We start from the raw sequence: 27,155 nt of genomic DNA, 5'->3' as shown, positions 1-27,155 counted from the left end.
TTAAAAATATTTCTATTTATTTCCTCAATCAGCTCTGAAGTTTAATTAATGTAGAAAAATACCATATTTTAATTGTCACTTTTTAGGTGACCATCAGCATTTTTTTCAGTTTCCTAGAAACACCTACATTTTTTTCTAATACTTCTAAAAAAAAATATTTTGAAAAATAGAATATTGGAGACAGACAGAAATCTCTGCAAGGAATTATTGTTTGTCTTGAAATAAATCTTAGGTGAATTCACATGGCTGCAAATTAGCATGAATGCATTTGCTTCTTGCAATAAAATGATTATTGCAATTGCTTTAAAGTGAAACCCTTAAGAATTGCTTAAATCACTTTGTGGTAAGATTTTATAAGTGAGTTCTGAATTGCTTGAACCAAGATAAGTTGCTAGAGCAACCATCAGTCGAGAAAACAACATAATTTGTATAATAAATGAACAGCACTGAGTATCAAGATATATTAAATGTAACTGTTTTAATGTTTCAAGTTCATATTACATTTTTTCTAATTATTTCATATTGTATCAAACGATTAATATAATTATATTTCTGTAACTTTCTTCACTTCTATTACTGTTCTTTAATCAACTTTATCAAATATTTTCTCTCTATGCAAGTGATATTGCAAACAAAGCAGAAATAATGATTTTTTAAAAAAGATCACAAGGATGATTAGTACTACCTATTATTCATGTAGTCTAAGAAATTGAATACAACTTGAAAGGAATCTTATTTTTTAACAAACCAGTGGGATTTATTTCCAAAATATGCCTGATCTTACTAACTTTTTGAAGATCATCTAATGGTGATACGCATTTGTTGGGGATCCAATAGCACTCAGTCTTTAGTGCCTCATGATCCAGTAATGATTGAATTTATAATGTTACATGATCACAAGTATCAGTGGGCTGTAATATGCACCATTAAGTAGCTATACCCTGTCTTCCCTTTGTCATTCATTTTGCCAACTTTATCTAAGAGATTGCTAATCCCAGGTTATTTACTTCTGCTTCCTTCTAGCTATGCATATGTCTTGACTCTTCTGGTATGATGGACTTAGCTAGGTATTAGGCTTTGTCTGAAATATATTTCTTGGAAATAAATAAAACTCTCTGTTGATTCATTAAACAGTGCTGAGATCAGATTTCTGCTTTCAGGGGTGCTCATGTGTGCACCCAGAATGCTTCAACCTCTGCTAATATTTTAGCTCTTTTTCCCCCTTGACATAATATGTAGACATTGTCAACAATATATTTGAAAGCAAGAACATTAGTTTTTTTATTTATTTATGAATCTCACATGGTCCATAAATTTTACAATACGTCTAAGAATAATGAGATATCAGTCAAATAAATAAATAACGAAATATGAGATACATGTATTTTTCCCATGGAACAACAACTAATGGAGCAGAATTGTTAACAAACATAATCAGATTCAACTAAAAAGACATCACACTCTCTGGGTCCCAACTGACTTACAAACGTACAAAAATTATGTTTATCCCTGTACCTGTAGAGATCTATCCACTCAGTACTTTTTGTTTTAAAAGAAGAAAACAAAGAAATTGACTCCATATTTTCTTTAGGGTAAAATGACAAACATATAAGGACTCCATCATGGTATATTTTTCTCAGCAAAAATAATAATAAAGAAGAAGCAACACATGTTTAAGAAATCTAAATATAGAACAAGCATATATTTTAGAAAGCCAGATGAAAGAAAATTCAGTGCAAATTGCTTTTCTCTGACAAAGTTGTAAAGAAAATGCCTAATAAATTTGTAGGTTGGGAAACAAAGACTTCAGAGCTTGCTAAAGATGTGGAAAATATGATAGATTTAAATAATAATTGGACACGTGTGACAAGGGATTTAAGTGCTGCTAGGTCAGAGTAGTCAGTGTGCTTCAAAAAACTCAATTTGACAAGACCTCTGGCCTTTAAACCTAATGAATAATACAATCATTGATCAAACCTCATGAGCTAATAAATTAGCACTTTTCAAATCATTTTAAAAAGTCTCCCTAACCTAAAATTTTTAGCAAATGGATTTTCTCTTGTTCTGCACAATAATCCAATGTGAATTACTTGGAAATCACAGGACATTATCTCAATTAAAAAAAAAACAAATTTCTAAAAGAAATCAAACTGTTAACATAGTTATACAAATATAATATTTTTCAAAAGCAGGATTTCATTTGAGTAGCAGAAGCAAACAAGAAATAACTTTGATAATTTGGAATTTTTATTCATGAGATGGGAGTTGGGACAGGAGAAATTTTAATTAAAGTAGCCCCTGCTCTACCCTAAATTAAGAGATTACAGGGTTGTAAAAAGGGAAATTACAGATTGCAACGAAAATAACTATGATATTCTGCCATTGGAAGTTTCATAGTGCCAGATGTCCTTTTCCAAGTTACCTGAAAAATAGCTAAGAGGGACCAGGTATACTGATATAAACATGACATTTCACATATTTTCAAGCATTCAATTTGCATTATTCGAGACAAATGCCTTCTTGACAGATGCTTCTAATCAAAATATTGATGCACCTAAGCACTGTTTGTAACTGGGAACTTATTTATGATTGTTACAGGGCACTTTCCACCCTCTGCTTAGGAGAAGTGATGACCTTAAGAAGATAGAATAGGAACTGAGCAGATGAACCAAGTCAATTATAACACTGGGTATGGTGTGTTACAAGTTCAAAAGGAAGAGTGACTCTCCCTAGGAGTTTTACAGTTTCAAAATCTATGTAAAGAGAGAAATAGAGGAAGGAGAGGGAAGGAGAAACAGATAAACAAAGCATTATCTACACTCAGGCAAAAATGTACAGTATAACAAATATAAGGTTGCTAAGAAAATGTGGATTTTGTAACAAGGAAGACAAGAGGCACCACAGGAATTCTAAGAGATTGTCTACTAAAGAGGATGTGCAAATGCATAAATAGCATAAATACTGTAAGTTCCGAGCAATAGATATCTCAATCGGAGAGAACAGTAATGAAGATGGGTGGAATAAGGAAAGAGAAGGGTCATCTTGCTGCTCCATTTGAATCATTTAAAGGGGCTCAGGAGAGGTGGGAGAGTGTGGCTATCAGCAAATGCCAGGAAAACTGCCAGGGAAATTCTATTTCTACTTCTTGATCTGGCTTCTTTTTGCTCTCCTTCAAGGCAATCCACAGCCACAGAACAAATGGTGGTGGCAGTCGTTGCTCCTTCCTATCTTCCACATGGCTCTACTCCTATATCTTCTAATGAAGCATTGCCCATGCTCTACTTCTTCTGAAGGAACAACCTCCTATGCCTTTAGTCCCCAGAGTGGCCATCTTTCTGCCTTCATTCTTTATGCACAGCTGAAACATCATATATTTGTGGAGAGCATATTCATAGTGATAATACACAGATTTTCTCCATGACAATCTAACACTCCAGAAACACAACTAGATAAACTGATTATGCTTTGTTGTAAAGCTGCACTAACAGTTCCCAACTGCATTCATCGCCACTAAAACTGAGTCCATTCACCTTGCTGCCAAATGTCTTCTTCTCTTTTCAACAACTTTTCCCAATATTAGAGCTTTTTCCAAAAACAATAGATCTTTACATGTATCCAAAGTAAGATAATTTGAGCCAGGTTATTTGTGTCTCAAGTGGGAACTCTGGGTTGATTTGTTTGATGATCCATCAACTTGTTGACTTCAGGAGTCTCAGGAGTCTTCACCAACATCAAATTTCAAAGGCATCAATACTGATCCTATCCTGCTTCTTCAAAGTCCAAATTTAATTTCCACAGTGTGTCACAGGATATACCATGCCTTGCATGAGTCTGATCTTTGTATAATAGACATATCATTTGAATAATTTCCCCAAGGCTTTCACGGATGCTCTACCAAGTGCTAGTTTATGGTATATTTCTTAACTGCTAATTTCTTTATTGTTGTTCCTATAAGGCAGAAGCTATCTACCATTTTGATATCTTCATTGTCAGTTCTAAGGCTTATTAATCTACCTATTGTCATTAGTTTGATTTTCTTTATATTTAATTTTAGTCTGATTTTTAAAATTGTGCTCTTTGATTTTACTGCTAGGGTTGCAATTTTCATTTTTGGCTATCAGAATAGTGTCATCAGCATAACACAGGTTATTGATGTTTCTTCCTCCAATTTCCTCTCAACTTCTTCCAACCCTACTTCTCTTGATATATATTCAGCATATTAGTTGAATAAGTAAGAGGAGAATATGCAGGTTTGTGGCACTCCTTTGCCAACTTGGGGCCAAATGTTTTGCCATATTCTATTGACACTGTGGTTTCCTCACCTATATATAAGTTTCTCATGAGAATATCGAGTTACTCCAGGTTTCCCATTTTTCTGAGTATTTTCCACTTCTGAACAACAGAAGGCCTTTGAAAAACTGCTGATGGTGGAGTTGGAAAAGCCAAGTGGAGCAGCAGGGATGTAGCAGGATAGAAAACAGAAAAGTAAGTTGACACATCCTTGCATTTAGTAGTGGATAAAACATCTCTTTCCAATTCTGTTATTCTGAGATTTGAAGAGATGTCAAAGACCTTATGCTGGAAAATCATATACAGACCTAAGAAGTGGTACCATTGATGGGAGGGGGGTTTATAAAAATATAAAAGGGGGAAAATGACATTGCCACAGGTGTATACTATAGGCAATCCAACCAAACAGACAAAATAGATGAACTTTTTGCTAGTCAGTTAACTAAGGTATGTAGGAAGCACATCACAATAGTAATGTGGGACTTTAACTATCCTGACATCAACTGGGAGACAAACTCTGCCCCAAGTGGAAGATCAAACATGTTCCTGACAAACTTAGCAGACCACTTTGTTTCCCAAAAGGTAGAGAAGGGAACTAGAGGATCAGCGATATTGGACTTAATTCTCACTAACAGAGATGAAATAATAGAAGGTGTTGAAGCTACAGGAACCTTGGGGTGGGGAGTGATCATGCAATATTGGAATTCAACATTATGCAAGCACAAGCAATAGAACAAAGTCAAACAAGAGTCTTGGATTTTAAGAGAGTTAATTTCAATAAACTTAGAGAGAACTTGGAAAGAATTCCATGGATGAGAATCCTGAAGGGAAAAACAATTCAAGAAGCTTAGGAAATTTTGAAAAATGAGATTATAAAAGCAGGGAGCTGCAGCTGTGGCTGCAACCGTGCCTGCTTGCTAGCCTCGAGCATGCTCAGAGAGCACCAGCAGTGTCTTTTGTGATAGCAGAGGTCAGAGTGAAAGCACCATTTTTGGCTTTTCTGGGACGCTGAGCTGCCCTGAAGGGTAGGGCCAAAAAAAAAAAAAGCAAGACACCCCAAAAATAAGCCCTGGCACTTATTTCAGAGGCCAAATGAAAATAAGACCAGGTCTTATTTTTGTGGAAACACAGTATCAGCAAATAGCCCAAGCCTGCAAAGATGAAGTGAGGAAACCTAAGGCTCAAAATGAGCTAAGGCTTGAGACAAAAGTCAAAAATAACAAAAAAAGCTTCTTCCAACATGTTAAAAACAAGACAAAAGTCAAGGAGATGATTGGTCCATTGGTGGGAGAAAGTGGCAAGAAGGTGACAAGCAATAGGGAGAAAACAGAACTATTTAACTTGTTTTTTGCATCCATCTTTACACAAAGGGAAAAAACAGTCCAACCTATCAAAAAATAGCATCACAAAAAACAGATTAGGAGCACAAGTTAACATAGGGAAGAAAATGGTAAGTGAGCACCTGTCTATCCTAGATGAGTTCAAATCACCAGGGCCAGAGGTGAAATCAACTTACCTTCGCTACCAATTTGCAAATGTGAACTCACATGTGCCACCTCCATGCATGCACAGAGCATCAAAAACGGGACATGATGACATCCAGGTAGGTAGGCAGAGCCTACCACCACCACCACCACCGCTACCAGTTTGCCCAAGCCGGATAGAACCAGCTGAATTGCACCACTGACCAGGATCAGATGGATTACACCCCAAGGTTCTGAAAGAACTGGCAGACGAGATCTCAGAACCACTGAACTATATCTTTCAAATATCCTAAAGCACCAAGGAACTACCAGAGGACTGGAAAAGAGCTGATGTAATTCCCATCATGTAGTTCCCCAAATTTCCTAACACCTCTATGAGAAAATCTCAACAGTCCTGGATGAAACATCAAAGATGCTTCAGCTCCTTGCCTGGTAATTAGCTGACATTGCTATATAATTACACAGAAAATAAAGGCTGAAATAAGGTATGAAAACACAACATAAACTAGTTTACACAACTTCTCCACTTCTGCCAATGTTCTTAATTGCTTTACAACTAGATACTCTTCATACATTTCTTTTATTTTTTTTAGCCTTACAGTCTTCTTTACATGTTAGAAAATCTATACACCTACAATTTTCTCATTCTTTCCCTTCCACCTGCCCTTCCTTTATATATTTCTTCTGCAGCGGAATTCTTATTCATTCTTTTTCAATGATCAAACCTATTCCATACCAGTACATTTTGTATACCCTAGTTATGGAATGTACCCTAGTTATGGAAAAAACACATGATAAAATAACTGTTATTTTGATGTAGCTATTTGGTTGATTCTAATTTTTATCATCATTGATTGATCATTACCATAGCATCTGTACTCATTAACTAGTAGGACCATATGCTGCTTCATATTCAAAGTCCAAGGGAATAGATACAGGTGTTAATCTGTGTATAATTTATTAAAACAGCACATATGCTTTCAGATAGGAGCTGCAGACACTCACTGAGTTCATTTTCCTGTCGAGTCTGAAGCTTTTTTCCTTTGAATCCTAGCTACCACATACCCCTGTTGATTATCTGCACTGACTATTCCTAGAAAAATCTGCACAATGCACTGTAGATATTTTACAATATGAACTGAGAACAAATGAGAAAATGTATAAAATCCAGAAAAATGGGCATGAGAGAAAGATCATAAAGATGCAAAGAAAAGAAAAGGGGGGGGGGAGCACTGAGATTTTAAAAATAATGTGCTATCTATGGGAAGGAATCATATAAACCCCAGCCAGATAAGGCCCAGGAAGAAATAAATTACTAACGTTCAAACAAATGTTTACAATGAAAGCCAGGGTTAGTCAGGAACTAATACCACTCTGTAAAGCCTTAATAAGACCACACCTGGAATAAAAAAATCTATAAAGAATCTATAAAAAAGATGTTGAGACTCTGGAAAAAGTGCAGAGAAGAGCAACCAAGATGATTAGGGGACTGGAGGCTAAATCATACGATGAACAGTTACAAGTACTCAGCATGGCTAGGCTAGCGAAGAGAAGGACCAGGGGAGACATGATAGTAGTGTTCCAATATTTGAGGGGCTGCTACACAGAAGAAGAGTTCAACCTATTTTCTAAAGCACCTGAAGGCCAGAAAAGAATAATTGATGGAAACTGATCAAGGAGAGATTCAACCTAGAAATAAGGAGAAATTTTCTGACAGTGAAAAAAATCAACCAATGGAATAACTTGCCTTCAGAAGTTGTGAATGCTTCATCACTGGCAGTTTGAAGAAAAGACTGGACTGCTATTTGTCAGAAATGATGCAGGGTCTCTTGCTTGGAAGGGGTTTTTGACAAGATGACCTACAAGATCCCTTCCAACTCTGTTAATCTGTTAAATCTATACCCTTAGATTCTTATTATAACTTGGGGTAAGGTAAGGTAAAGGCTCCACTCGCACATATGTGCTAGTTGTTCCTGACTCTAGGTGGCGGTGCTCATCTCCGTTTCAAAGCCAAAGAGCCAGCACTGTCCAAAGACATCTCAGTGGTCATGTGGCCAGCATGACTAAACACTGAAGGTGCATGGAATGCTGTTACTTTCCCACCAAAGGTGGTTCCTATTTTTCTACTTGCATTTTTATATGCTAGGTTGGCAGAAGCTAGGACAAGTAACAGGAGCTCACTCCTAGGGATTTGAACCGCCAAACTGCCAACCATTCTGATCAACAAGCTCTGCATCTTAGCCACTGATCCAGTCATGTCCCTTGTTAAAAGTCTAGAGAAAACAAAAGAAGGACCTACAACCCAAATGATCACAGCAGCGGACAATACAAGTGGGAAGTGATTGACAGTTTATAAGATGCTTGCCTTGCTAAATTTAGGTCCATTATCCTGCAGCTGTGATTATAATGCATCCAGCCATTGCTGTAGGAATATAAAGCCTATTCTTATTACTGCAATATTGGCCTAGTGATGGTTGAATGACTCTAGAAGATACTATAAATGACTTCATATACATGACTGGAGAATAATCATATTCATTGTATTTAATTTTAATTACATTTCAGTGTACATGAAAAGAAACTAGATACAGCTTCTGACTTGGTCACGCTCACTCTTTTTTAGCTTAAAGCAAATCTATAAGCAAATCTCCTTGGCTCTGCTCTGTGATATACTTACTGGATTAACAGTTCAATTCTACTATCCAATTTGTTAATACAAATAAATGCATAAGGTAGTGTTAAAGATTACAGGGCAACTCTAAGAAAGAAGGTGGAAAAGAACGGATAAATAGAAGAAAAGGCAGATTTTAGAAGAAAATAGAAGATTTCATTAAAATCTTCATTCTAAAAAAAAATCAAATAAACTGTAATCCAAGTTGTGCAAAGTTAATTTGCAATTATAAGAATACAGAAGGCAGAAATCAATATACAATTTAATTTTTAGCTACAGGAATCAGTGCCCACCTCCAGAAATTAAATGTTTGCTTCAGATTATCTGTAGGATCAGTTTTTAAATGATTTTGAATGTATCATTTTCACAAGGATATGGAGACATGTGAGATAGGTAACTAAGCAACTGTGGATTCCAATATGACCATAGATGCTCCCTTTATATCTGTCTGACTTTCTCAGTCAGGAACCAATCAGATTTCAATTTATTTAAGCAGGAGTGGGTCAGGGGTTGAACTGTAACCAAAATGGGTTTTTGGTTACAGTTCAACCCCTGACCCACCCCTGCTCAAGAAAAAAAAAAAGGACAAAAATGAACTGGGCTGCTTAGATGTTGTAATAATGGCGGCTGCTGGGCATAATCTCCATTTCTATTTTACATATTAAGAACTAAGTGCAAAACTATTATTATTTTAGGAACAGAATGTTCTGAGGAATTGGGGCTTGTGGAAGGAATTTACTGATTCCCTCTTCCTTGGAAAAGTGATTATTATACCTGCCTTTATTACTTGTTTTTTTGGACCATTTGTTCCAAAGAAGTGGATTTTATGTGTCTTCCTTTCTCCAATTTATGTGTGTGTGAGAGAGGGGGGGTAGGCATTATGTCTCCTGAGTGCTATTTATATGCTTCACAGGTGAAGTGATAAAGATCTTAAGAGGTATGTTACTTTTCTTTAACAGACAAAATCATAGCTTTTGTTTTCCAACAGTATAAAATATGATTTTATTAAAATCCATAGTATGAAAATTCTATACCACTTTGCATAACTGATGCATAAAATTGCTTCCTTCTCTTTTGGTACATCTTTAGAATTGAGAGCTGCATTAGAGAGAGATCATCACGGTCCAACAGGGGTTTTCATGACCTTAATTTAGCCATGGATCAAAGTGAGATAAATGAAGATAAGAAAGGAGAAGCAATGGAAGTAAGACATTCAATTCGAAGTCTGTCATGTGATGATTCCATGGAGAAGGATGAATTTTCATCATTTTTCATAGGTTTTATATGAGTGGCCATCTAGTTGACCATCTAGAATGATCATTCTAGTAAAACCTGTTTTTGCATTCTGAAACTCCAGTTACTCATGTCAACTGTCTGTCATGTCCAGATTTGGTTTGGCAAACCGAAGCTAATATATGACTTTTAGCACCACCTTATTAAAATATTAATCCTGTGTATAATGGTTAGTGCTCCTGTTTTTTGCTGCTGCTAGAAACTTAAATGTCTACTAGAAACTTAGATGGCCAGAAATTGACACTCTGGTTTTCATAGCTTTTCTTTTCTACTTAAAACTGTCCTATTCAAAAAACTATTCCTTTCTCTAATTACTGTTTACAATTATTATTTAATTTCCTCAGAGGTACCATAATATCCAACAGTCTAATGCCTGATAACTTTTTACTTGGTATTATTTAAAGCCTTTCCACTGAAAAAATATATAGCTTCCAGGAATTTTGATTGCGTGCACTTTATTTAAACATTTTATGCAGATGCAAAAAAAAAAAAAAGAATATTCTAGTTTGAATCAGATGGAATAATATAAATAACTGCTAAGAGCTTGAAAGTTAAACACCAGCAGAATTAAGAATCAGAAATAATTCTACAGCAATGGGAGGTATGTGATTGCTTCTATATGAAAGTAATCTTTGTGGTGTGAAGAAAAAAAATGTGTTCCTTTTGTTCTGCTACAATCAAAAACCATGTGGCCAGTGACTTGAGTGTAGAGCTAACCCTGCTTGAAATCCGTCTTGCAAGTCTTGGTTGGATGAAGATGTCATGATAGCCTAAAATGTGGTTGACTTATTTATTTCACTTGTATAAACCAGTGCGGTTACTGAAAATACAGGTAGTTCTCAGCTTATGATCACAATTGAGCCCAAAATTTCTGTTAAGTGAGACATTTGTTAAGTGAGTTTTCCCCTATTTTACGACCTTTCTTGTCATAGTTGCTAAGTGACTCACTGCAGTTGTTAAGTTAGTAACACAGTTGTAAAGTGAATCTGGCCTCCCCATTGACTTAGCTTGTCAGAAGGTTGCAAATGTGATCACATGACCCCAGGACACTGCAACCGTCATAAATATGAGTCAGTTACCAAGCATTTGAATTTTGATCTTGTGATCATGGGGGTGCTGCAATGGTTGAAAGTGTGAAAAAGGGTTGTAACTCACTTTTTTCAGTGGCATTGTAACTTCGAATGGTTACTAAATGAATGGTTGCAAGTCGAGGACCACCTGTACAGGCAGTAGGTGAATTCCCTATTTCACATTCCATTAACCACAGTTTAGCTTGTGTTCTTTTCATATATTTCTTAATAGATCTATTTTTACTGCAAAATAATGAAGGTCTCAAAGTAGTTTTCCCATTTTACAATACATTCAGTAGAAATATAATAAAAATAAATTCAACAAAACATATTGTAACTGAAATTACTTTAAAAAAATAAACACACAACTATCCAAAATAAGAAACTAATTGGTTAAATTGGTTTATTTTGGAAAGTGGAAATTGGTGGCATAATGGTGGAGGGCCTTCTGATATTCTTGAATTCTGATATTCATTTTTCATTAGTGCCTGCTCTGTATTTCTGTTATTTGCTTTTTTCATATGTCATTTTTTTTGTTATTTAGATTTATAAGCCCACCCAACACAGTGACTCTCTGGGCAGCTCTGAAAGAAAAAAGAAAAGCATTGCACAAGAAACAGATAAAAAAGGGTCCATAGCAGGAGATGAGACATCATAAACTAATCACACAGTACCATTCAGGTGGTCACACACCCCAAACTATGCTGGGGGAAAAGCCATATCCCCAAGGTCCATTTAAAGAATAGCAGGGTGAAAGCAGGTTGATCCTCAGTGGGGATGCTCTTCCAGAGGACAAGTTCTACTACCCTCCTGTCAGAATTCACTTGTTCTCTTTATTTACTTCTACTGTGGGCCTCTGACTTTGCTGTAATATGAGTAATTCTTTTCTTCTACATGTTTCCAGATCATTTGCTTTCTTTTAATCATAATGATGGCCGGTGTCAAATGGTCATTGCATAAAGATTGTCTTTCAGTGGCATAGCGTGGGGGGTGCAGGGGGGGCCGGCCGCACCGGGCGCAACATCTGGGGGGGCGCCCGGACTCGCCCCACGCCGTCCTTTGCCGGACTATGGCCGCCTCTTTCCGCGCCCGGCTTGGCCCGCGAACTAAGCTCCCCAGCCCGCCCAGGGCCCTCCTGCGCACCGCCTACCTCCCAGCGGAGCCGGCAAGACCCGCCCCGCCGCCCCCGCGGGAGCCGAAGGAGAGCGGCGCTGCGCTCCGTCTGCCCGCCGCTGCAACGCCACCGCGTCCTCCTGCTCCGCCTGGAGCGCCCCGGGGAGCCGGCGCCTTCCCGAAGCCCCCGGTGCGCCTCCCACCCCCGCGGCACCTGCTTCCCTTCAGTCGAGCCTTTTCCCGCTGCCCTGTCGAGCTCCTCCTCGGGAGGAAGGCAGGAGGCCAGCATGGAGAGCCTCACTTGACTGATGCCGACCCAGGGGCAGCTGCAGTCGGGCCACCCTCGGGTTAGGGGGCGCAAATTACTTGCCCCGGGTGCTGACAACCCACGCTACGCCACTGTTGTCTTTATTAATTTTTTAAGCCTGAAGAAAGATACTTGCATTTTCATATACTCTACCCTATCCGACCTGATTTTTTTCTTTATGCTAATTAGATAATGGGACAGTTGTGGATGATGAAACTTGAGAAATTGAGATTCAATCCAATACTAATACAACAAGTGTCATTACAAGAATTACACTACAACAGTCATAGAAAAGAGAGATAGTGTCTTATTCCTGATATAGAAAATTGTATGGTCAAGTTAACTACGAGACTGCCTCTTTTTGAAGGTATCTGCACCAGGTCAAAAAAGATACTCCAGGTCCCTTCCCTTAAATGTTGTCAACTAGTGGGACCTATATAAAGTGCACCTTCTTCGTAGTGGCCCCTCTTCTGTGGAATACCCTCCCCCAAGAGTTGGCAAGGCCCCAGCCTTCTAGCCTTGCAGAAGATCATAAAAAGTTGGCTCTTTCTTCAAGGATGAAGATAGGATGAGGCTAGAGAGCTGTTTCTTGCATCATGGATTTTGGTTTTCGTTGTTGTTTCTCACATACATTTGTATTGTTGCTGTGAGGTACCCAGAATGTTATATGAGATGGGTGGTCATATGTCAAATAATATTAAGAGAACAAATTGTAGCAAAATATTAGTTTTGGAAAATACACAGCACATGAGTCACGGATTACCCACCTCTGCCTTAATTATTAAAGACTTTTAAACCCATCATAAGCACCATTAATTGGGCTAGAAATTATAGCAGTTCTGACATGAATACATGTGGGAACTCCTATATGCCACAATTTCTGGCCAGTTGCATTTTTTATATTATCTTCAATCTATCTCATGAATGTGCCTAACAGTAATCTAAACATAAAATCACTAGTACTCTATGTTACTGCAGCCAGGTCTTCTCCAGGCAAGAATGCACCCAGTTTATATACCCAAAGTAGACCAAAACTTCTTTTTGCACCCAATATTATATTGCTGTCTGGTATCAACGACCAATTGAGGAGGATCCTTAGGCACAGATCTGATTCAGAAGAGGGGATGCAATCTCATTCAGAACACATCCCATTAATTCCCCAAGTCCCCAAAACTATTAACAATTAAATCTTGCCTTATGAAGTTTTCGGCTCAGGGCACCTATTTAGGGAATATTGCCACAAAATAAAATGACTATATAAATGGGTACATATAAACTACTTTCATATACCGTATGTAAGTCTCTTGGCACTTTTTATTCTGGTTTTGAACTTTTGGACTGAAAATAGTACTTTGGAATAAATAATAGTAATAATAGCTTTTTCAAATAAGGCTAATTCTATCCATAGGTAATTCTATTATCCATGTCCTATGGATAATTCTATCTATAGCCCTCTCCAATTGTACTGTTTTATGGGAAACAGGATGGCATTATAATTCCATTCCATATTTATTTTATTCTGGCAGTGAAGTTTTGGTTTGTTCTTGGGATTGGTAGACATTTTGGATAATCTCTCAATCCATCCATTCCTATTTTGTCAACATAAATATTTATTCCTTCATGCACAGTGCACGCAATGAAGCTTTGGCCCACACTCACAAATGTCATACACTTTGCAGAAGGATAAATGTGTGATTCAAAATAGCTCTGGGAACTGTTTTCAATTCAGAGCACCCTGATGTTTGTGCTGTGACTCTTAAATCAGAAAGATGAAACAGTGCAAATCCAAAGACCTCATCCACTAGTGAGTGTGAGGGGTCCTTGGTGCTCTCTGAGCTTGCTTGTTTTCTTGAAGGTATTTCATTACCCTAACTAGGTAACATCATCAATCTAGTAAGGAGTGCTGTTTGTGGTCAATTTATATTCTGGTGTCTTGCCTGTCTGTGTGGGTGGGGCAGTCTTAGATTCTTTGGTTGGGCTGTTTGCTGTTGGTTTCTTTGGCAGTTTCTTGATTGGGGTATTGCTTACTTGATTGTTGGTCTGAAGATAATCTATGCTGATCTGAGTGCTGATTACTGGCAGATAGGTGCTAGAGTCTTTTTCTCTTTTGGGCTGGTTGATTGCCTCTTTTGCATAATCTATAGATGTTGTTAATGTCTATGTGTCTATTGATGGCTGATTTGTCAGAGTGCCAGGCTTTTAGAAATTCCCTGGCATTTTTAGAATTGGCCTGGTCTAGGATTGTCACATTTTCTCAATTGAAACTATGGTTAAATCTGTCTATATGTTGTGAAATTAAAGAATTTTTGTCATGTTGTCAGTTGGTGTTCATTCTCCTTTACTGGTACTAGTGAGTGTGCAAGCAATGCAGGATGTCAGTTTCTGAAAGTTAATCGCGTCTAGCTGAACTTGGACTAAACACAGAATGCAATAAATACTATTAAACAACAATAACTGGAAAGCAATTTTCTAGGAACTTATTGTAACAGTCTCTACTGTTGGAGGAAGTCTGTTTTTATTCAGAACTTTAAGAAAATTGCCCAGTCAAAAATTCATGTGGATTCAGGATTTGTTTTGAAGGCAAAATAAAAATGTATTACATTTATATTCAAAAGAATCCAGTAAGATAGTGTAGGAAGTTATCACCCAGCCCTCTCCCAGAAAAATGAAATATCCTAGGAATATTGAAAAGGCAGAATATTATATTTTCCTGGATGTGAAAAAGGGAGAAACACATTTTAAACACAAAGTAAATTCCTGCAGCTTCCGGCCCATCCCCACTTTGTCAATGGGCCATTAAGAAGGCCAAGCTAGTCCACTTTACATAATAAAGAGTTCTCCTCTTCAGCGCCAGAGTGATGGGATTAAGGCAGGATAATATTGCCCTTTACTCAACTGACCACATGGCATCTGAACTCAATCAAACCTGGATTCAAAACTCAGCCTAGATTGTTGCCCTTGCATGGGCCCATGGGTGTCTGGCAACCAATCAGAATACATTTCTTACACAGGAACAGGAAACAGATAGGTGGGGCAGAACAGATTATAAAAAGCCCTGCAAGCCCTTCTTCACCCTTCTTCTCTGCTCTTCTCTTCTCTTCCCTTCCCTTCTCTTCTTCTCCACCAACATTGAAGCATGTGATCACCTTTTCTGTTCAGGACTCAAGCCATGCGGTCCTGTCCACCATTAAAACCATCTTTCCAAGCAGCCTCTATGTCTCCAGTGTCTTTTTCCCCACTTGGAGCAGAACCCAGAAAGACATTTCTTACAACAATAGGATAAGCAGAATGAAAGACTAGCCCATGGATCACTCAGTAAACATAATGGGTGAATGAGGATTTCAATTTGCAATGGCCAACGTCTAAACTCTAATCACTTATAGAGAAACACAGAGAAGATCTTGGAGGAGCTATGCTGAGATAGTTTCAACATATACAAAAAGGAAGGAAGGAAAGAAGGAACTAACTAACTCAGTCTGGCTCCATCCTACATCTTTGTTAGAGGGAAGAAGAAAAATGAAGCCAGGCTTTTTAAGATTCTGTTACTGTAGTCAGTGGTGGGTTCCTACTGGTTTGGACCGGTTCGCCCGAACCGGTAGTAACTTGATGGCCTTGGTCGCTGGAACCAGCAGCAACCCAGGCCTGACACGCCCCCAAACCAGTTCTCCCGGCAGCGCCATAGGCAGCACCATCTTGTTTTTTGTTTCTGTGCATGCGCAGAACAATTTTAGTTATAGTGTGCATGCCCGTGGCGCATCCCTGAGCGAACTGGCAGTAGTCTCTGCCGGAATCCATCCCTGACTGTAGTGTGTATTAATAAAGCACAATTCCAGACAGACTTGTGGAGTTATATCTAGTCCGTCCTACCTGACATTACTACATCAGATCGGCTGTAAACATTGAAATGTAATATAGGTAGTCCTCAGCTTATGACCACAACTGAGCCCAAAATTTATTTTGCTAAGCAAGATAGCTGTTAAGCTTATTTTCCCCATTGTATGACCTTTTTTTTGCCACAGTTGTTAAGTGAATCATTAGTTGTTAAGTTAGTAACATGGTTGTAAAGTGAATCTGGCTTCCTTATTGACTTTGCTTGTCAGAAAGTTGCAAAATGTGATCACATAACATCAGGACACTGCAACTGTCATAAATACATGCCAGTTGCCAAGTATCTGAATTTTGATCACTGGAACACAAGGAATTTGCAACAGTCATAAATGTGAAAAATGGTCATAGGTCACTTTTTTCGGTGCTGTTGTAACTTCAAACAATCACTAAATGAATGGTTGAGGACTATCTGTAGAAAAATTAGCCCTGCTGTTCTCCTGTCAAAGTAATTATTTAAAGGATTTTATCTCTATAGATAAAAGTTATTCAGATTGCAACAAACCAAATTGAAATTTTCTGGACTAGACTGCAGATTGGAAAGCAATTATGTTAGTAATTTCATTTATCTTGAATTTTGAATTCCAGCTGTTGAATCCAAAATTGCACAGAAATGAGCATGCTAGGAAAATATATGCTCAGAGAGATCTGAGTGCAAGTCTAAATGAATGTTTTTGTGCATTTTGAAAAATCATATACTAAATACCTGTGCAACTGAATCAGAATAAGAACAGAAATGGAAAGGACCTTGGATGTCCTCTAGTCCAGTCCCCAGCTCAAGCAGGAGCTCCTATACCATTTTTGACAAATGACTGTCCAGTCCCTTCTTAAAATTCTCCAGTGATGAAGCACTCATAACTTCTGAAGGCAAGCTGGTTCCACTGGTTAATTGTCCTAATTGTTGTAAAGATTTTCCTTAATTCCAGGTTGCTTCTCTTCTTGGTTAATTTCCATTCATTGCTTCTTGTCCTGCCCTCTGGTGCTTTGGAAAATAAATTGACCTCCTCCTCATCATTGTGACAGCCTCTCAAATACTGGAATACTGCTAACATGATGGCGCAGTGGTTAGAATGCAGTACTGCAGACTACTTCTGCTGACTGTCGATTGCCATCAATTTGGCAGTTCAAATCTCACCAGGCTCAAGGTTGACTCAGCCGTCTATCCTTCTGAGGTCAGTAAAATGAGGACTCAGATTATTGGGGGTAATATGCTGATTCTGTAAACTGCTTAGAGAGGGCTGTAAAGCACTATGAAGAAGTATATAAATTGAAGTGCTATTGCTATCATATCCCCCCTAGTCCTTCTTTTCTCTAGACTAGCAAAACCCAAATCCTGCCACCATTGTTCTCCAGGCCTTTAATCATCTTAGTTGCTCTTTTTTGCACTTTTTTTTTAAAGTCTCAACATCTTTTTTGTAATGTGGTGACCAAAACTGGATGCAGTACTCCAGGTGTGGTCTTACTAAGCCTTTATAAAGTGGTACTAATACTTCACATGATTTTGTTTCTATGCCTCTGTTTATATATACCTTCATATAGGTAATGTAGACCATGATCTAGGAAGCCAACATTTTGTTGATGACACCAGTTTTTAAGCCAGTAGTTTGTTTCTAAAATCCTTTGCTTCCTCATTGGATGTTGGCCTTTTGTTGGAAGTATAGATTAATTTTTGTTTTCACCAATTGTAGGCTCATCCTGTAATTTCTTGTATCAGCTGCTTTGGCACATCATAATCTAGCTGCTGCATGTGTGTAAGTTCTCCATAGGTAGCAGTTTTACAATGGAAACCTTAAAAGCACTCAATAGTGCTTTGAAAATGAAGTCAATAAAGTAACTTCGAAGCAGGAAGTAATCAAATTGAGAAATGACTGAAAAGGCAAACTCCTAGACGTTTTTACAGCTTCACAATATTGATTCTGTTCTGTGTGTACAGTACCAAAAAGGTGCTTTCAATATTGATCTTCTGTTGATAGGAGAAGAGAGGTAACTGATTTCTGGCATCCTGCCTCTCTCCTCAACAGGTAATCCCTGTTTTTATCCTTTCAAGGGATATTTCCCTTGCTCACTACTGAACATTCATAGCCTAGACCCAAATCACTGAATTAGAAAATTACTCTCTTCCAAAAGCATTAAGTAGTACCATTCATTCCACTCCCTTAAATGACTTGCTTTTTTTCCTTCCCTTTTCTCCATAACCTGGCATAATATGGTATGCCATACTCAGATACTGGCAATGCCATATCAAGATACTAAATATACTACATTGTGCTCTTAGAAGAAAAGTACAATATTATTAAAATAAATATATAAATGATAAATTTTAAAGACTTTCAATAGGAAGTGAGTACAGGGCAATACAATACAAGAATGATTGTGTGATTATTGTATATCAAGTATTTCATTCTCTCTCATCTTAATTCCTTTTAGATTGTGAATTTGAGGACAGGGACTATTCATGTTTTGCTGACCGCTCAACAGTGATGTACAATCCTTCATTAACAGCAACAACTAGGACTGGCAACTACTGTTCCTGAATCATGGCCTCGTCACCTCCAGATTGGACTTCTGCAAACTGATGTACAAGATTTTGTCCTTGAATAGTATCTGGAAGCCTCAGCTGGTATAGATTCAGAGGTGGTATTCAGCAGGTTCACACTGGTTCGCACGAACCAATTGTGGAAATTTGGCCTGGGTCGTCGAACCAGTAGCAACCTCTGGCTGGCCACCCCACAAACCGGTTGCCAGATTGCTACTTGCTCAGACCTCCCACTTGCTGCTCGCTCACTCCACCCGCTCAGCACTCGCTCACCCCACCCACCCGCTCACCGCTCGCTCGATGCTCACTTTCCCTGCCTGCCTGACACTCGCCCCGCCCATCCCAACACTATATATGTTGTCTTCACTTTGCCATGTGGCCAAGCTATGCATCTCACCAGTCGCCTCCGCACCTCATCCACTCTGCTCAGCTCACCAATGGTAAGTAAGCATGCCTCCTGCTCACTCCTTTGCCTTGGGCCCCCAGGGACATGCAATTCCCTGACACCATGGAGCCACTGCCCACCTTGGCTGGCTTGGGGAATGCACCATTCCCTGGCCTTGCCCTGGATTGCCACCAGCTCACTGCCTGCTCTCCACCTGCTCTCCCTTTGCCAGTCACACACGTCACCCCATTTCCCCTCCATCAGCAGCCCCAGCCCTAGCCCTGGGCAGAAAATAGTTAAAGATAGGTAGAAATTTATTTTTCCCCTGCCTTTTTCTGTGGGTGTGGCTTGGTGGGGGTGTCATGTGACTGAGTGGGCATGGGTGTGAGCAATGTCAAGTTGGCCATGCCCATTCATTCACATGATCCCCACACCCACAAAACCAGTAGTAAAAAAACTTGAATCCCACCACTGTACAGAATGCAATGGTGTGGGCAATTATATGAAATCCTAGAACAGCACGTTATCCCTCTGCTCTGCAGTTTGCTAGTTTGCTTCCAAGACTAATTCCAGATGCTGATTTTGACCTTTAAAGCCCTGCATGGCATGGAACTGGGATATCTGAGGGACTGTCTCTTTCTGAGTAGAATAGTTCACCCCATTAGATCCGTCAGAGTAGGCATGCTATGCCATTGGCTAGGGACCTACATTTTGGACTCTCCAGAGACATGCCTTCTTTGCCATGGCACTTTTTTATGGAATATTATTCCACTCCCCAAATTACATTAGTTCCATCCATACTCCAGAAGGTCCTCAATACCTAGATATGTAATCAGGCCTGGGGCTCCCAGAGAATCAGAGATATGTTCAGATGGCTCCATTGCTAGGTACCCATTCTTTCGTCCCTTTACCAAGGGCTGGTATATTTGTTTTTATAGTTTTTATTTTAATCTGGATTTTATATTTTTGTATTGCCTGCTTTTACATTTGATGTGATTCTAAGCCACCCAGAGTCCTGTATTGTGAGATTGTAAATTTGATAAATAAATGAACTTGGTTATTAAGCAACAGATTTGTTAAGTGAAACATCATATGGCAGTGCCTGACTTTTGTCAGTTCTGCTGTGGTGATTAAGTGAAACATCACATGACAAAAACTTACAACTTTCTCCCCGCTTTCCAATTGACTTTGCTTGTTGTAATGGATTGTGTGAATGACCTTGGAGAAACAGGGGAAGAGATGCTCCCTAGGAAACAATCAAACAAGAGGGGCAGAAAGGCCATTAAGCCTTTCGCTTAATGGCAAGAGAAATAAACTTAGGAAGAAGCCGTCCTAATGGATCAGGCACTTAGAAGTAGAGGTGGTAAACCTGTGCCTTTAGATTTGTAAGGTTCTTTAATTGCAATAAAGCAATTTAGTTCAGACTGTCTTGTTTCCTGTCTGGTTTACCTGTGCTTCTTACAAAGTGCCCAAATCACAATCATGTGACCACTATGATGGTCATAACTTCAAGAATCAATCATAACTCTGTTTTTTTAGCACCATTGTAAGTTTGAACAGTTGCTGAATGAGGCAGCCATTAGCGGACTACCTATATATTTAAAATGCTTTAAATAATACCTGTATTGCCTTATCAGAGTCCCAGCAGTCAAAATTCAGGAGAGATGTATGGTAAAATACGGTATGCTCGGATTGTTTTACTGAATGCCTAGCAATATTTCTACCATCTGTGGCTTGCAATCTTGCTGATTTTAATGTGCAACAATGCTTGTGTTTCCCTTGATAATTAGGGAAATGCTAAGGACACATGGATATTGTTTTCTGCACCATTTCTATTCAGATGGCAAGGTTAAGTTTAATCGTACTTCTTGCTTTTGTTTAGCATCATTTTTTAATTTCCAGAGTTAATTTCCCTTTTAATTATAAGATTACTTATGTTAAACACTGACTTTTTAATTATACTTTTTTTATTAAGCATATTAATATATTAATAATGTTATTATTATTTTTTGCAATTTATCTCCTATACTTCTCTTGCTTGCTTCTTTGCTTGAAAAATAATTCAATATTTTTGATTCTGAGGAAGCGTTATTGTTTGCATATTCTGTCCTCATTTGTTTGAGTCCATCGAATATGATCTATGCATACAAATACGGTTTAATGCACAAACTATAACTCTCTGTATATTCAATGAGGAATTTGCAAAAGGGTCATCATAAACACATCTATAGCACATCTCTTCCTCATTTTATTTTTGCAATTCTTGAAAAATAAATTCCACAATTTAAAACAAATGTATGATTATGTTAATTCAAATTCAGTTTCTCATTTTTTTTCTCCAAAGTGTGGATAACATCATTATATGCATATAATATCCATTTTATTCTCTTATACAAGAATGTCTGATATTTTCAACTATCACCTTCATCAATGCTGTCATTTATAATTATTTATCTTCTTTTTAATTTCATAGAGCATTTTCTTTTGAAAACTCTGTCTGAACTGTATTCTAAGTTCTAATTCTCTAGTGGCATCAGTTTATGTGCAGCAGTTTAGAGTACAGACTCAAGGGAATTTTGCTTCCAATATGAGATCCCGGACTATCAACTTTTAGTACAATTTTGCCAGAACTCCTTTTCATACTGTTAAAACTAGTACTTTCAGTGATGCTAAATTTCTGGAAATAGAAGGCTCAATTCTCTTCATAAATCCCTTTAAGTTGATTAAGATGCCTCTCCAATTGAATAAATACATTTGAAATCAGCCTATAGAGAAGGTCAGAATGAGCAGAAGACTAAGGGCTTCTGTCTCTCCTCTGTGTAGGCCAACTGGAAATGAAGTTGGTTTAAGAAATCCTTTCACATATTTCAGTTCCTTCCATCATTTTGGCTACTCTAATACCCACTTTTTTTTCTGGATTCACCTAGCTCCCAATGTGCTCCTTTTCTCCTCCTAAGCCAGGGGTTTCCAAACTTGGCAACTTTAAGACTTGTGGACTTCAACTCCCAGAATTCCCCAGCCAGCTGGCTGGGGAATTCTGGGAGTTGAAGTCCACAAGTCTTAAAGTTGCCAAGTTTGGACACCCCTGTCCTAAGCACACAAGAAAAGCAAGCAGCAATAACTTCTCAGATCATGGGGGGTTGTCTTTTGAGGACTGGTTAAAAACAAACAAAAAGCCAGAACATATTTACAATTCTTCTTCTCACTTCAATTACAAAGTCCAGCTTTTCCTGGCAGGCAGCCCGGTACAAAACGGCCATTGAAGGCCAAGAACACTAGAGCATACATCAGGCAACTGGTACAGGGGCATTTATTTAAGATAAAAAGTAGTTCAGCAGATGGACTGGATTGCTCCAGTTATGCCAGCTAAACATTGCTTTTTAGACAGAGGGGAAAAAAACTCAGTGGAGATCACCTTTCCAGCATGCTAAAAGTATGCAGGGCATGAGATTATCCATTAAGGCCTTTTGAAAATGGCATGTGGCCCATCCTGGAGCTGAGGCAACCACAAAGTTCAGATTAGTCCTCTTTTTTACTAGTTGCCTTGCACACAATGCCCAACCCAGCATATTCCCTAAGCAAGAGAATGTGTCTCCAGTTGAATAACTGAATGGAAGCTCATTACAATGATAATAAGACAAACAATGAATAAACAGAAGGTATAGGTGCTTTCCATATGGGTATTACTCCCATCATCCCCAGTCAGATATCCTATAGAGAGAGAGAATGGAAGGTTTGTAAGCCACCTGAAGTCACCAGAATTGGGCAGCTATATAAATTTGTTTAATAAACAAACAAACAAATAAATATAGGTAATCCTTGTCCTATGACCACAACTGAGCCAAAATTTCTGTTGGTGAACAAGACAATTGTTAAGTGAGTTTTGTTCCATTGTAAGACATTTCTTGCCACACTTGTTCTGTGAATCACTGCAGTTGTTAACTTACTAACACAGTTGTTAAATGTATCTGGCTTCCCCATTGACTGTGCTTGTTAGAAGGTCACAAAAGCAATCCCATGACCCCAAGATACTGCAACTGTCATAAATACATGCCAGTTGTCAAGTGTCCAAATTTTGATCATGTGACAATGGGGATGCTGCCATAATCATAAATGTCAAAAATGGTCATAAGTTCCTTTTTCAGTGCCATTGTAACTTTGAACAGTCACTAAATGTATGATTGTAAGTTGAGGACTAGCAGTAAAATATGTTTTAGTCTGAAAGGCATTGTATTGGAGAAGCTTAATCAGAAGATCCCTGACTTCCATATATAGATAGATATTCAGTCCATCTAAGGGAGCCCAATGTATTATGCATAAAAGTTGCACTTCATAGCTCTAAGGAAACTAAGAATACAACATGGATTTGTGAAAAACAAACCATACCAAACAAATCCTATTGCACATTTTGGCAAAGTGACTAAAATTAGTGAACCAGCAGAATGCTGTTGGACTCCAGTAAGGTATTTGACATAATCCATCTTGGTAAGATAGAAAAATGTGGGAGAAACACAGTGGTGGATTCCGGATCCCGTTCCAACCGGTATGGCTGGATGCGTGCATGCATCTTACCATCCAGCAATGCCTCCGCTAGCCTCCGTGACACTCCAGCTGCTCAGTCGAGCGTCACGCAGGCGCTGTACGCCCTGTGTGCATGTGCGGACGTGCCGAAAACTTTAAACACCAGTAAGGAGTGTTGGCGGGCAGGTGGGCCCTGCGGAGCACCGTACCGGAGCAGTAGAACCACCACCACTGGAGAAACAGCATCACCACTATGCATTTGTTACTGGCTTACAAACTTCACTCAACATGCAGTCCTCAATGCAGTGGAGTACCACAGGGTTCTGCCTTAGGCCCAATACTCTTTAATATCTGCATAAACAATTTAGATGAGGGGATAGAAGGTGAACTCATCAAATTTGCAGATGACACCGAGCTGGTGGGAAGAGTCAACCCACCCCCCCCACCAGAAGATAGGCTTAAGGTACAGAAGGATCTTGACAGTGGGCCCTATCTAACAAAATGAGATTCAATGGTGAAAAAAGTAAGGTTTTACCCTTAGGCAAGAAAAAAATAAATGCACAGGTACAGAATAGGTTGTACCTCATTCAATTGCAGTAATTGTGAGAGGGACCTAGAAGCCTTGTGGACAACCACTTAAATATGAGCCATCAGCCATCAAAAAAGCAATATAAATGTTTGGACTGTGTTCCTCATATGTCAATATTAAATATTAATTTTATACATTTCTATACAGCATTTTTGCAAGTTACTGAAATCCATGCATACATTTATTATTTTCTACAAGGGGTTCTGTTATACCTTATCTTCTGTTTGGACCATGGGAAATTTATGTTGCTACATGATCATTATGTTTGTAGAAGCCACTCAGAGACTTATTATGTATATTTGAAGCTGCCTATGACCAGCTAGCTGGGTGTGGCTGTTTTTCATATTTTTAGATAACGGTAACTTGCCCATGGGGTTATTTTTTAAGACAGCTTTTCTAAAAAAAAGTAATTTCTCCTTCCAAAGGACATAGTTCAGTACAAAATTCCTCCACCTCATTCTGGATAATACGTATGTGAAATGGCTTTGTAACAACTGTATTACATCTCTATTATCTGTGTCCTTTTACAGAACTTTATTATATAGAAAGCAAAATCTGCTGGCTTTGAGACATTGGGGCTTTCAATGTCACAAATTCATTCTTCATGTTTAAAAAATGTACTGTGGTCAGATGACAAGACGATGGGATTAAGTAGAAAGGATTTTTAATCTTGTTTTGTTTATGAATCTCTTCAAGCTGACTCTGTAGCTAATACTAAGTGAAGATTCTCTTTGGTGCAAGCCAAGATAATAATCTTTCCTTACAATTGTAATACTAGTCCTCACTTTGTTTGAATGAATTCTGCATTATGCAATGAAATCTTTAAGTTGGATAAAAGGACACAGATAGATGTACAAATGTGGTACAAAATCACAGCATTGGGGAAACACCTATGGTTGTTCTTTTCACTTTCCTCCCTAAATTAGTTGTTTACATACTGCCCAGAAAGCAACCCCAACCCCAAAATAATCATGTAATTTACTTTGAAAGTATGCCAATTGTCAATTCTTTGTCATATTTGTTTTGGACAAATAATTCTAGATTTTAGACAGTTAATGTATATTGGTAAAAAGACATCTTGTGTTTTAAAAAATAATTTTAAACCAAAATAAATGTAATTATGAAGTACTTTTTAATGGTTGCATCTAATTCTTTTTAGAAGAAGTGAGCTTATTTAAGCAATGAGTTTATATATAAAACTAAATGGGAAAATTATTAGACAGACTATTCGTTTCCTTTTCTAAGTGGATGCCTAGTGAATTGATTAATATATATATTTTTCTACAGTTAATCTAATCTTAAGCAATTTTAAAAATCTGTGCAAAGTTCTCTTTTGTTCTGTATCATCATTCTAAATAATTGAAGCAAAAGGATTTAGCACCAAATAAAGCCGTTCCTTCTGTGACAATGAAGGTGTTTCATTAAACTCTTAAGATTTGCATAAAAATAATTAAATATGAATTTTGAACGTGTTTTACCTCAATTCATCACAAAGAAATACAAACTACAAAAGTGTTAATTGTAAATTATCTTAAATAGATTTATCACTAGGAAACCTTATTTTTTTCAATACAAAACATTTTAATGTTACAAACATGCTTAGAAAATTTCTTGAATTTTTAATTTAAAGTTTAAAGGATGTAAATCCCATTGAATTCAAAGAGTTTACTTTGAATAAACTTGTATCAAATTTTATTATAATAATGGTTCAGCACAAAAAAAAAGATTACTGAAGTTAAAAGATATCACAGCCATCCCCCTTGGAAAGTTAACTTTCTTACCATATTTCATATGTAGCTTTAAGTGATACTAAGCATGATTTTCTCGGCTTCTCATTATAAATTAGTCATAATCTTTTCCTTGGTTACATTTCAGCCATGTTAAAACTGCAACATATGTTTGCCTTCAGACAACACGACTAAATCTCAAGAGATGTTCAAAAAGGCACTTACCTGTCTGCAGAAAGAGCCATGAGGGTGAAGATTGATACCCCCACTGAAGTAAGCTGGATAAAAGAAATAAGTTTACATCCAACTCGACCAAAAAGCCATTCAGGAGACAAATATCTGCTGGCATCCACAGGAACACAGGTGATCAAAAGAAGCAAGTCTCCAAAAGCCAGACTGGAAATGAACAAATTGGGGACATTTCTCATGGACTTTACTGTACAAAAGATTTTAATTAGGGTGATATTGCCAATTAGCCCAATCAAAATGATGATCCCATAAATAGCTGGAATCGCATATAGGAATCTGTAATAAAACAAGTCCTCACCCGAGAAAGAGAAGTTTGTATGTTCATCAGTAGAGACGTTACAAAGAATAAAGTCACTGAGTTCTGTATCTAGAAAAATGCAGTCCTCAGCCATTCTTGGGATTTGGCTAGGAAATGGATGTTCAGTTTAAAAGGAAAAAGCATGAGCAAATTGCTTTGAATGGTTTGCTTTCCTCTCAGTAACTATTGACAGAAGTGGATATATGTGGCATTGCTTATCATGAAAGACATTCATAATAAAAAAGCTCATTCAAATGAGCCAGTATCAATCTAGTTTCATTTCCAAAACGCTTCTCTTTGTCAGTTAGCTAGAATAGTGAATAAATATTTTCCTAGTTTGTCAAGAGCAAAAGATGCCATTGATGCAAAGCTATCCAGGTCCAAGATCTATGCAGCTTTCACTGCCAAAATATATATCTCACATTTTGCAAGAACAATTGGTCGTTGCTGCCTGCCTCGTCTTTTCAGCCTGCATTTGTAGGCTGTGCTTACAGCAAAAGTAAGGAGCAGCTCTTTTAAACACACAAATGTTAGAGGCAGGATCTCTGGGACGTCAGCACTGCTTGCTTTACTTCACACAATATTGCAAGCTTCCTTCAATGGATATATATATTTAATAGAGGTAGGAAATTTCCTGTCTGTTTTTTGGGGCATGCCAGCCACCTACTGGACAAGTTCATCATTGCCTCACCAAATAGAGTCAGAATCTGTTTGGAATATTTTTGTTCTACTGTTTC

The 27,155-nt window shown here is 38.0% G+C and overlaps 1 protein-coding gene across 2 annotated transcripts in view; it reads right to left on the bottom strand.

Annotated features, from left to right (window-relative positions):
* The window catches only part of GRPR (gastrin releasing peptide receptor), a 47,732-nt gene extending 20,833 nt beyond the window's left edge, over positions 1 to 26,899 (bottom strand). The window contains exons 1-2 of one of the 2 annotated variants that reach the window (XM_081947338.1): positions 26,419 to 26,899; positions 26,097 to 26,267 (exon numbers count right to left, since the gene is read on the bottom strand). In XM_081947338.1, the coding sequence (XP_081803464.1) occupies positions 26,097 to 26,116 (20 nt within the window). In that variant the 5' untranslated portion in view covers positions 26,117 to 26,267; positions 26,419 to 26,899. Of the gene's footprint in view, positions 1 to 26,096 lie in introns of both variants that reach the window. The other variant, XM_081947337.1, reaches the window with a different exon arrangement.
* Positions 26,900 to 27,155: the final 256 nt, after the last annotated feature.

Source organism: Natrix helvetica (assembly GCF_964273705.1).
Source record: "Natrix helvetica genome assembly, chromosome: 3".
Lineage (NCBI taxonomy): Eukaryota > Metazoa > Chordata > Lepidosauria > Squamata > Natricidae > Natrix > Natrix helvetica.
The sequence above is the reverse complement of the archived record's forward strand: the minus strand, read 5'-3'. Positions and strand labels throughout refer to the sequence as shown.